The 12,319-nt window shown below is 40.8% G+C and overlaps 1 protein-coding gene across 8 annotated transcripts in view; it reads right to left on the bottom strand.

The window, feature by feature from the left end:
* Positions 1 to 11,295, bottom strand: part of RAD21L1 (RAD21 cohesin complex component like 1) — a 31,641-nt gene extending 20,346 nt beyond the window's left edge. The window contains exons 1-6 of one of the 8 annotated variants that reach the window (XM_055266131.2): positions 11,272 to 11,295; positions 10,465 to 10,519; positions 7,286 to 7,461; positions 5,875 to 6,004; positions 4,249 to 4,342; positions 1,677 to 1,783 (exon numbers count right to left, since the gene is read on the bottom strand). In XM_055266131.2, the coding sequence (XP_055122106.2) occupies positions 1,677 to 1,783; positions 4,249 to 4,342; positions 5,875 to 6,004; positions 7,286 to 7,429 (475 nt within the window). In that variant the 5' untranslated portion in view covers positions 7,430 to 7,461; positions 10,465 to 10,519; positions 11,272 to 11,295. Of the gene's footprint in view, positions 1 to 1,676; positions 1,784 to 2,783; positions 2,901 to 4,248; positions 4,343 to 5,874; positions 6,005 to 7,285; positions 7,462 to 9,749; positions 9,874 to 10,464; positions 10,520 to 11,271 lie in introns of those variants that run through there. The other 7 variants (XM_055266134.2, XM_055266132.2, XM_063634182.1 and 4 more) reach the window with 7 other exon arrangements.
* Between the last annotated feature and the right edge of the window lie 1,024 nt (positions 11,296 to 12,319).

Genomic DNA, 12,319 nt, shown 5'->3' with positions numbered 1-12,319 from the left:
GCCTGAGAGGCAGAGGTTGCAGTGAGCCGAGATCATGCCACTGCACTCCAGCCTGGGTGACAGAGCAAGACCCCATTAAAAAAAAAAACAAAAAGTGATCCTAAAGTTTCAAGCCCAAATAAGAATAGTACAGGAATTTGTAAAGAGTGTCTTGGGAGTAGGGAATATGATTACCTCTTTGCCAATGTGTTACAATTCTAGCTCTGGGGTTATACCCAGTAAGAGATCAGTGCTACTTAAAGTATAATCTGTGGACTGGTACTGGTCCACAAGAAAGAGAATACAGAAATAAAAGTACATGTTCAAAAAGTTTTACAGAAATTGGACAGAGCAATTTTATATATGTTGACTCTAATAACAAAACTTGAGCCTTGTATTTTGATTTTTAAATTTTTAATTTTTCTAATAATTCATTTTATTGTACTTTACAAAGTAAAATATAATACAGATTGAAAATGGACAAACATTAGAAAACTGGTCCTTCACCACAGGCTGAGAAACACAGCTACAGATATAGCGAGAGTTACGGAAGCAGAGTGAGGATGAGAAGCTGAGGTTAGAGATGTCGCTCAAGCATTACTTTATTGACTTCCCTCCCCGACCAAGATAGACATAGGCCATCTTTCTCCTATACTTATTGTTTTGGGCACTATAGGAAATTCAAATATGAACATTATACAGATTCTATCCTCATGGAGTTTGTAGACCAAGACAAGAGGTGTATAAATATCATGATATAAGACAGGGAGTAGTAGATGCCAGAAAAAAAGAGCAAATACTCTATAGTTAAATTACACCATATTGCTTCCATTTTAAAGTACACTGGCCAGGCACAGTGGCTCATGCCTGTAAACCCAACACTTTGGGAGGCTGAGGCAGGAGGATTGCTTGAGCCTAGAGGTTCAAGACCAGCCTGGCAACATAGCAAGACCCTGTCTTTACAAAAAAGTTTTAAAAAATTAGCTGAGTGTGGTGGCATGCACTTGCAGTCCCAGCTACTCAGGAGGCTGAGGCGGGAAGATTGTGAGCCCAGGTCAAGGCTGCAGTAAGCCATGATCATGCATTCCAACCTCAGTGACAAGAACAAAACCCTGTGTCAAAAAAAAAAAATTAAAAAATAAAGTACAATCGCCTTGCCCAAACAAGAGTTTAACATTTTAAAAATCAGTTTCTGTTTCACAATCAATATACACATTTAGTGTGGTAGCGTTTCCTCTTCCTCACCCCCAGGCTGATTGAAAAGGCATTATTTTACAATTGATATTATCATATACCAGAAGAAATATATTTTGAAGGCATTTCATGCAGCATACATATAAAATCTTGTATGTATGTTGACCATCTTAACTGTTTATTTATGTGTCTCTCTCACACCCAGAATCTCCTTGAGGGCAGGAACTGCTTCTTTAAATTTTGGTACTGCCCTGTCTATTGATAGCACCTGATACAGAGTAGGTATTCAGTAAATGGTTATACACTGAAAATAGAAGTATATCCTAAGACTGAGTCTTGGCATTGACATCTATACTAGAAAAAGGCAAGGAAAAATGTATTGGAAATTACATTTACACATCAAAAGATTCATTCTATAACTAGGTCTACTGGCATTATTTCAATACACAAATACAAATATAATTGATTATAATTTGTAATTTTGAGTTCTCAAATATTCTTACCAAAGCTCTCAGCTTGGAAAAGTAGATCATTGTCAAAATTTTCTCTAAGAGTGATTTCTTCTGGTCTGCTTTGGTTCTGAGTAAAGTGTTCTGAAACATCAATAGCACTATGGAGAAATATAAGGTTGAGAAAAACATGAGAACAGAAAACAATGATACTGTAAAAATATCATTGGTATAGTGAAGAAACTAAAACAATTTTCATTTTCTCAATAGTATTATTTATAAACACTAGTTTATTATATATACATGTATGTAAATAATCTCTAGGCTCCCAAATCCAATGGTCAATTTTCAGTCCCTTATCTTACTTGCACAAACAAACAGCACTTGACTTAGATGTTGACTTTTGCTATGGCCTAAATGTTTGTGTCTTCCTCACCTCAAATGCATATTTTGAAATCTAATCTCCAATGTGATGGTATTAAGAGGTGGGAGCTTTGGGAGGTAATTAGGTCATGAAGGCAGATTCCCATGAATGAGATTAGTGCCTTTATAAAAGAGGCCCCGGGAAGCTGCCTCAATCTACCATGTGAGAATATGGTGAGAAGGTTGCCATCTATGAATCAGGAAGCAGGCCATCACCAGACAATGAATCTGCTGGCAAGTTTATCTGGAATTTCTCAGCCTCCAGAATGATGATAACTAAATTTCTATTGTTAATAAGCTACCCAGTTTATGGTATTTTGTTATAGCAGCCCAAACAGGCTAAACAACTCCCTTCCTCATGGAATACATTCTTCTCTTGGCCTCTGAGGTATCACTATTTCTCGATTTTCTTCCTACCTGCTCCTTTTCTGTTCCTAATATCCCAGACTAACTACTGGGAATGACCAAATACTCAGTCCTCAGATCCCTCTCTCTCTTTATATTTTTTAAATGTATACTCACTACCTTGGGGATCTCTTAGAGTCCATGGTTGAAGTTCCATCTATACACTCACAACTTGCAAATTTATACATCCACTTCAGACCTCTCTCCTGAATTTCAGACCCAGAGAGTCAACTACTTACCTACTCCCTTCGATATTGTCTTAGTCCATTTGGACCACTAGAATAAAATAACTTAGACTGGGTAACTTATAAACAACAGAAATTTATTGCTCACAGTCCTGGAGGATGTGAAGTCCAAAATCAAGGTGCCAGCAGATTTGGTGTCTGGTGAGGGCCTGTTCCTCATAGACGGTGTCTTTTTGCTGTGACCTCACACAGTGGAAGGGACAAGAAAACTCCTGCAGGTCTCTTTTATAAGGGAACTAATCTCACTCATGATGGTGGAGCCCTTATGACCTAATCACTTCTCTTATGACTTAATCACCTCTCTTATGACCTAATCACTTCCAACTCTTTTGTTGTTGTTGTTCCTAAAAGGTCATTCTGGCTTCAGAGCCCCACCTCTTAATACCATCACCTTGAAGGGTAGGTTTCAACATATGAATTTTAGGGGAACACATGCATTTAGACCATAACAGATGTGTAACAGTCATCCCAAAACTTATATACAAAACCTAGTTTACCTCCTTCTCTCTGCCCCCTTTAAATCTGGTTATACTAATCTTATTAAGTGTTAAGTCTGTTCTCATTCCAAAAATCATATAGTTTCCTTCATTTTCTCTTAAAGCTGTATGCAATTCATCAGCAAATTCTCCTGGCGTCGCTTTCCAGATATATCTGTAACTTGACTGCTACCACCTGGGTGAGATGATGACTGAGAACTGATCATAGATACTACATTCTCTTATCTGGACTTCTTATTACAATAACTTTCTCATGGGCTCTCTGATTCCTCCCTTTCCCCTTAGAGTAAGTAGCCAGAGGGATGATGTTGAAATCAAGTCAGATTCCATCACTCCTCTATTCAAAACCTTCCTGTGTTCCCTGAGTAAAATAAAAGTCCCACTGTAGTATATCACACCCTACATCATCTGTGTCTCCTGCTACCTCTCTGACCTCATCTCCTACCACTCAGCCCCTCATTTACTCCACTAGAGTCTCACTTGCCTCCTTGCTAGTCCTTGAAAATGTCCAATGTGTCCTGCGTTAGGGCCTTTCTACTTGCTCTTCCTAGAATATTCTTCCCCCACATTACTGATTTGTTCCTTTACCTACTTCAGATTTGTTCTTACGTTTTCAGAAAAGCCTTTCCTGTCTTACTGTTTATTTATTTCATTTTCTGTTTCTCTTCACAATGGTGATCATTTCCTGACATATATTTATTTGTTTATTTATTAGCTACCCCAACTAAAATTTAAGATCCATGAGGCCAGCAGCTATGTTTAATTCACTGCTATCTCCTCAGTGCCTAGAACAGTTTCCGGCATATGGAAGGCACCCAGTGAATATTTACTGAATGAATAGATGAATATACTGTCAATATTGCAAACTATATTCAATAAATAAAATGACACACTTTTATTGTTGTACTTTGGGATTTTATACCAAATATAAGTCTTTATCAATTACATCTGTAGTTGTTCAGTTGTTAACTACATTCCATTTGCCTCAATGAAATTTGAATATAAAAACAAATATCAAGAAAATTAAATAGAAGGAAAATAAATAAAATATCTTACTTCATATTTTGGGTGTCAAAATCATGAAATTCTTCTGGCAATGTGATAGCATTGTAAGATGCTTCAAAATTCTCTTTTGGAAGGTCAACCAGTCCTGAAAAGAATCAAAAACCACACTCAGTAAGCAACAATGCTATATAAAACAAAGAACTCCCAACTAACCCTATATTCTTTTACTGGACTACTGCTTATTCTAACTGGTTTTCCTCTATCTACTCCTACCCTTCTGTAGTCCATTCTCTATAAAGCAGACAGAGAAATATTTTAAAAAACTAATCAGATTAGATGCCTCTAAAACTTAAAATGATTTAGTGACTTCTCCAGTGCATTTAATAAAATCAAAATTTTTAATTGGAGCCTCTGTAACCCTAAAAACCTAAGAGGCATCATCTAATGACATTCACCATACTGACCATACTAGACTTTTTGTTCCCTGAAAAAGTCAAGCATTTTTCCACTTCAAGACCTTTGCTCTTGCAGTTTCCTCTGCCTAGAATGCTATTCCCTCAGGGACTTTTTACATGGCTGGGTAGTTCTCATTTTTCAAGTCTGAGCTTAAATTCTATCCTCTCAGAAAGGCTTTTCCCAATTATTTTAACTAAAGTGAACTTCTCTGTTATTTTCTGTTGTAGCACTCTGTTTATTTTCCTTTATAGCACAATTACAATTTACAATTACTATAATGTTTTAAAAATACTTTAATTATCTGATTTCCTCACCTGACCGAAAAGGATCTTATTTATCTTGTTTGTCTTTATATCCCAGAGCCTAACATGGTGTTTGGTACAAAGTATGAAATCAATAAATATTTGTGGAATATGTAAAAAAATAATAAATGAACAAATGAACCATACTTGATATGAATATAAATCCACCTAGAGATTATATGAATATTTTAAATGAAGATTTAAAAAAAATCTGTCAATCCTGATTCAACAAATGTTGATTGAGGAAATGGTATGTGCAAGGCACTGAGACAGATATTAGAAGAGATTCAGAAAATAATTATGACAAAGACCTTGCCTTCAAGAAGCTTGAAGACTAGTGATAGAGGCAAGATCCATACCTAAGTAGCCATAATACAAGGTAGAAAATAAAAAATGTCTTTAAAGTGAAACAGATGGCATATAAATTTTGAAGGCATTATATTTATGACATGTGTACATCTCTGGCACTTTGGAATGCTTAGGAATTTTTGATATGTCATAAGTAGTAAGCTGCTTGGAATCTTGAGAATTCTGAAAACAATTACAATGACTGATATCTCTGTTTTGTCAATCATACTATTTCTAATTTATCTTATAAAGGCAAAAACAGGCATGACAAACTAAATGACCCATTAAAAACAGAATATCAGAGTTTCTTATGCAATTGTAGTGGCTTTAAGTATATGTCTTCCATAAATATGCAGGAACATTACAAGTTTTGGCAAGCATAACCTTTTCCTGCAGGCATAGAAAAAGAGCAAGGAAATGAATGCAATTTATCCTCAACCATGGAAACTTAGATTCATTCAAAACTAACTTTACGTTCACCATACTAGCCTGACGTGTATTAAAAGAGCCCACCCCCAATTAAAATGCAAAAGGGAACCAAGAAGGAGACAAATCAATATTATATGTATACCTGGGCGAAATGTCATCTTCATTTTAAGAAATGCTTCACTGCAATCTGCCAAAAGATATTTTGCCTTCCTGTTATAGATTCGAACAACTCCCAAAAGAAGGTGTCCTGAAGTTCGAAGTGCTATTTTCACCTTTCAATAATTTTTGATGTATTAGAAGAGTAAAGATTAGGTTCATAAATCCTATTCTTTGAAAGTTACTGACATCGTAAGAATTGGTTCTCTTAAAAAAGCAGATATTTTGTATTCTTAAGTATATCACTTAACTTTTTACCTCACCTTGCAAAATGATTTTTTTATTCTTATTCAAGGAAGTTAATCTAATATGGCATTTAAGTGAAGTATACTATTATTGGTATTATGAGAGGAATATAAACTCTGTAGTCAGAATTGGGTTCAGGTCTTGGTTCAGTTGCTGAGGCTGTCACTTAACCTTCCTGAACTTCAGTTTAATAAAAATGGCTACAGCTTTTTTAAATTATTATTTTTTTGGAGACGGAGTCTTGCTCTGTCACCCAGGCTGGAGTGCAGTGGTGCAATCTCGGCTCACTGCAACCTCCGCCTCCCGGGTTCAAGCAATTCTCCTGCCTCAGCCTCCCTACAATTTATTATATACTTATTTTATGCCAGGCATTGTCCTAAGAGCTTTTCATACACGAATTTATTTAATTTTGACAACAATCTCTATTTACAGAAGAAAAAACTGAGACTCAGATATTTTAAGTAGGATGCCCAAAGTAATATAATGATTAAGTGATAAAGCAATAATTAAATATAAATTTGACCAACTCAAAACATGCTAACTACAGTTCACAGAAGCTAAAAGAAGCCAACCTCATAGGGTTGTTGTAAAGATTAAATAGACTTATAGGCATAAAGTCCAGCCCAGTGACTAACACACCATAGGCTTTCAATTTGTTCTTCTCTAAAGTTGAAAAATACTTAACTTATAACAATATTAAATGCTGTAATGCAAATTCTAATCACCGTTTTAGTGTTTTATAATGAACATAGTACTTTACTGTTTATGACATATTTTCACATATTTTTGGATTTATAACCAGTCCTCTTTCTATCCTCCCCATTTGTTCATTATTTTCTAAGAGATGCTTATTAAGTACCTACTATGTCTACTGTATTTTGTTAGTGAATAAGAAAGGAATATGAATATGCATAAAATATGGCCTTTATCCCTTAGGGTCCAATCTATCTGTGATAGATATATGAAAAAGTTAATTACCAACAGAAACCAATATGTTTGTTATAACAGTAAATGCTATAGGAATTAAAGGAAAGAGCATTTGACAAGTAAAACTTCCTTGAAAATGTATTTCATGATATAAGTGTATCTTAATGCCTTTCCTCCTCCAAATTCATGGTAAATACAAGCTATCATTTTAATCAGTAACATACCTTGGGTGAAAGAATTTTTTCAATGGTTATCTCTAGATTACATTCAAATACATGGGCCTTTGTGAGTTTCTTCTCCCAGTGAGCTGCAAGCCATATTTTGGCCAATGGCCCTCGTTTACTCATAAGCACATGTGCGTAGAACATGTTGCCTGTGTTCCTTACTTGTATTTAACAAACTAGAGAGAACACAAAAAGATATTTAAAATTTTATTACAAAAACTTTTTATTGCTATTTTATAAGAAAAAATTTATTAATTCTACAAAATAACATTCAGATTATGTTCTAATTCAATTATTCAATACAAGTTATTCTCTTGAAAATAAGGGAAACTTATTTAGAATATAAAATTATAACCTAACAACAAAGCTCTAGTAAATTGTGAACTACACCTCTACACCTGGCTTAAATGCATCCTGATTAATGATTTCTTCTTACATTTCACTTATTTTATCCAAAAAAGGATTTGAGTTCTCTTCTTACTAACATGGTCAAATAAATAAAGGAGGAAGGCTGAAAATATAAGATATGGAAATAAGAAAGAAACAAAAGTAGGAAAAGGTAGACAAAACCAAGAAAAGCTAATACAGGGCACCTCTTTTCTAAAACTTAAGAATTTAAAAAGGGTTGGATTATTGATTTATATGCAGGTGTTGAATTTCATTGCCCTCTTCAAGATGCTCTGGTTTATTCAACAATATTTTAATTTTTGAAGTTAAAATCATGGGATTCCAAAAAGTGGAGTGGAGTTTCCACTCCATAAAGTGGAAAAATGAAGAAAACAAGAAACTACAAGAAAATAATTAGAAGGCAAGGGAAGAAACAAGAATCAAATTTAAATGTTTTGAAATAAGAGCGATAAAAGAAAACCTTCAATTAAAACAAAGAGAAGGAATTAATGCACATTTTTACAAACCGTACTATTCTTGGTAACACCGTAGGGCTCTATTACTAAGCTAAAGATGAGAAGGGATGTTATAGCACTTTGGTTGACTTCTAGAGAAGAATCAAATTATTGCTTACGTATAAGTAATCTTACACTGCCACTATGGAAGCTTCATTTTGCTTCTTTTCTACTTAAGATACTAATAAAAGAGAAAACTGAGCCAAGACAAACACAAAGTCGGCGACAGAATTAAAAACTCAGGTAAACTTCGATCAGTGTCCATTTGTACCGCAAGAATTCAATCATTATGCCCCCAACTAAAGGTGATGCAATCCGCCAAAACATGTTTCCCTACGGGGCAGCTGGAGATTTTAATATATATGGCTTGTGCCTTGCGTTGGTTCCACTGCTTTCCTTTTTAGTCTGTGTGCTTCACTATCTCTGAATAAATTCCTATTTATCTTTTTAAATGGCTCCCAGTGGTGTGAGGTACTTTTAAAATGTACTTTTTGGCCTGGAGCAATGGCTCACGCCTGTAATCCCAGCACTTTGGGAGGCTGAGGTGGGCGGATCACTTTGATGCCAGGAATTGGAGACCAGCCTGGCCAACATGGTGAAACCCCGTGTCTACTAAAAATACAAAAAGTAGCCAGGCACGGTGGCAGGCATCTGTAATCCCAGCTACTTGGGAGGCTGAGGCAGGAGAATCGCTTGAACCCGGGAGACGGAGGCTGCAGTGAGCCGCCAGCCTGGGCGACAGAGGGAGACTCCGTCTCAGAAAAATAAAGTGTACTTTTTAAGTGATGGACTTCTTAAAAAAAAAAAAAAAAAACCACAAAAAACCCAAACCCTGCGATTTACTATTCCTGAGACACTGATTTTCCCGAGCACATATTACCTACCCCTTTTCCCCTCCCCACAAAATATGCACACAAACTCCCCCCCATCCCCCTGCCCCACGTCCCGGAGGCTATTTCTATCTCCAGATTGAACTGACTTCGTGCAAAGTGAAGCTAACGGGATGGGGTCACTCCGTGGGAACCGGCCCGGGAAGGGCAGGGTGGCGGTGGTAGCAGGGAGGTAGAGGAGGGAGGGAGGAAGGGGTCGGAAGGAGACCGGGCGGGGACCCTGGGAGAGGCGAGTGGGGAGGGAGGGGAGTGGGGAAGAGAGGGGTGAGCCAGAGGGGGCGAGACCCTTCGGGGGGTGAGGGAGGGGAAAGCAAAGTGCCGGACTGGGAGGAGCTGACGGCCACCCTCAGGGGCAGGTGGACGCCAAAGGCTCCTCCACAGACGACTCCTCAGAGTTCTGGGCCGGGTGCTCACAGAGGGAAACTGAGGCCACACCGCCCATTTTCTTCCGCGTGCGGGCCAGGAGACCCTGGGTCGCGCCTCCAGCCCCAGCTGGGCTGAGAGCGACGACCTTTCTTCCTCAGGCGGAACCCTCCAGGCTTGGCGCCGCGAGCTAACTGGGCGTGAGGCGCCGGGGCCGGATGCGTGTGGGAATGTGGGTGGCGGCAGTCCCCATCTCCCAGCCCGTCTACAGCCCTTAGGGTCCGGCCGGCCTCTCAGGCTGCGCCCTACTTTCAAAGCCTGGTCTGAGGTGTGGCGCGCCAGAGAAGGGGCTGCGAGGAGTCCCCAAGTCAGCTTGTCGGGTCCGGGACGCCGGGTTCTTGGCGCCGCTGGGCGTCTGCAATGCGCTGCAGGCGCGGGGCGGGGCGTGGAAAAGGCGGGGCAGTGGGTGACGGGTGGGACTGACAGGGGATGGGGCGGGGCAGTGGGCGAGGGCGGGGCGTGCAGAGGATGGGGCGGGGCAGTGGGCGAGGGGCGGGGCGTCCAGGGGATGGAGACGGACGACGGGATTTGTGGAGGGGCTTGGAGGGGCGTGGGGCGGTATGGAGGGGCGGGGCGGGGCAGCGGCTGAGGGACTGGCGGCAGGGGGCGGGGAAGGGCGGGGCAGCGACCGAGGGACTGGGCGCGGCGGCGGCGGGGGCTGGGGGCACGGACAGAGTAGGGCAATGCGCTAGAGTGGAGAGGACCGGGACTGAGAGGGACGAGGGCGCAGGGCGTTGGTGGGGACAGTGGACGGGGCAGGAGGGATAGAGGCAGACAGTGAGCAAGGCGCACCGGTCCTAGCGCGCAGTCTCCGGCTTTGTCCTGGTGCTCGGACCTGAGATACTTGAGCAGGGGCATGACAGGGACGGAACCTGGGTCCCATAGTCCTGTTGTGAAAGGTGATCCTTCTGGCTGATCTCAGAACATCCCTATGATGCAGTCCAGTCTCTTCTCTTCCACTTACTAGCTGGAGGTCACTGGAGAAATTCTTTAATCCCTTGAACCTCAGATTTTCTCATCTGTAAAGTGAAAATAATAAAAGTACTTGCGCCGTAGGGTATTGTAAGAAATAAATAAAAGGAACCATGTAAAGAGCCAAGCAATAATAAGTGCTCTACAAATATTAGCTATTATTATTATTGTTATTATTAAAAAGATTGTTCACATTAACCTGCCCTTTGGGGACAGCAAATATTTTCCAGCCTGGAATATCACAGTTCTCAGTAGTCAAGGCCAAGTGCTAGAACCTGAGAAAAATCCTGCAAGAGCATCAGGATGCAAGGCTGGTTTCCTCTCTTGAGTTTGATAGTAAATACTAATAAATCTTGGAGCGGCAATGGCTTCCAATATAAGGTTATTGATAAGGTTCAGGCTCCTGGCTGGGCGTTTTCATGGGTTGTCTCATTTACTCTTCAAACAATCTCACAAAGTAGTTACTGGTTTTCTCCTTTTTGAATAAGGAAAGGGCTGGAGAAAAAATAACCTGTCTAGGGTCACATGGTTAGGAATCGTAGAGACAGGATTCAAATTGAAGTTTAGCTCCCAATTTCCGACCTCAGGAAATGATGTCACTGCAGCCATTCAAGAGGATGTCTGGGAGACACCCTTGGTGCCACCCTCATGTCTACTTTAATGCCAACCCATCACTCCACCTTCAAATATGACTTTAATCTATCCCTTCTCAAGATCTCCACCCACTCCACCCTAGTCTAAGCCACCTCTCTCCTGGAAAAGCTCCAACCTCCTGAGCGGTCTCCTTCCTGTCACTTACCTCCCTAAAGCCCATTCTCTACACCAGGGGTTCCCAACCCCGCGTGGGAACAGGGCCGCACAGCAGGAGGTGAACAGCGGGCGAGCGAGCCTCACCGCCTGAGCTTCGCCTCCTGTCACATCAGCCGCGGCATTAGATTCTCAAAGGAGCATGAAACCTATTGTGAACTGCGCATGCGAGAGATCTAGGTTGCCCGCTCCTCACGAGAATCTTATGACCCCCCCCCCCGCCGACCCGGCTCGTGGAATAGTTGTCTTCCACAAAACTGGTCCCTGGTGCCAAAAAGGTTGGAGACCGCTGCTCTACACTGAAGCCAGAGGGGGCTTTGAAAAATATAGATCATGGCCAGGTGTGGTGGCTCATGCCTGTAATCCCAGCACTTTGGGAGGCCAAGGCGGGCGAATCACCTGAGGCCAGGAGTTCCAAACGAGCCTGGCCAACATGGCGAAACCCCGTCTCCACTAAAAATACAAAAATTAGCCAGGAGTGGTGGTGGGTGCCTGTAATCCCAGCTACTCGGGAGGTTGAGGCAGGAAAATCGCTTGAATCGGGGAGGCAGAGATTGCAGTGAGCCAAGTTTGGGCCACTGCACTCCAGCCTGGGCAACAGAGAGACTCTGTCTCAAAATATAGATCAAATCCTATTACCAGCTGTAGGGTCCAGCCCTACAGGGCTTAGCGGGTGTTCTCCCCGTTTGTGGAGACGAGAGATTGTAATAAATAAAGACACAAGACAAAGAGATAAAGAGAAAACAGTTGGGCCCAGGGGGACTGCTACCATCAAGATGCGGAGACTGGTAGTGGCCCCGAACGGCTGGGCTCGCTGATATTTATTGCATACAAGACAAGGGGGCAGGATAAGAAGGGTGAATCTTTTTTTTTTTTAATTTTACTTTAAGTTCTAGGGTACATGTGCACAACGTGCGTATGCATGTGCCATGTTGGTGTGCTGCACCCATCAACCTGTCATTTACATTAGGTATATCTCCTTTTTTTTTTTTTTTTTGAGATGGAGTTTCACTCTCCATCTCAAATAGCCATGTCCCTAT

The sequence above is a fragment of the Symphalangus syndactylus genome, chromosome 24, assembly GCF_028878055.3.
Source record: "Symphalangus syndactylus isolate Jambi chromosome 24, NHGRI_mSymSyn1-v2.1_pri, whole genome shotgun sequence".
In the NCBI taxonomy this organism is placed as follows: domain Eukaryota; kingdom Metazoa; phylum Chordata; class Mammalia; order Primates; family Hylobatidae; genus Symphalangus; species Symphalangus syndactylus.
The sequence above is the reverse complement of the archived record's forward strand: the minus strand, read 5'-3'. Positions and strand labels throughout refer to the sequence as shown.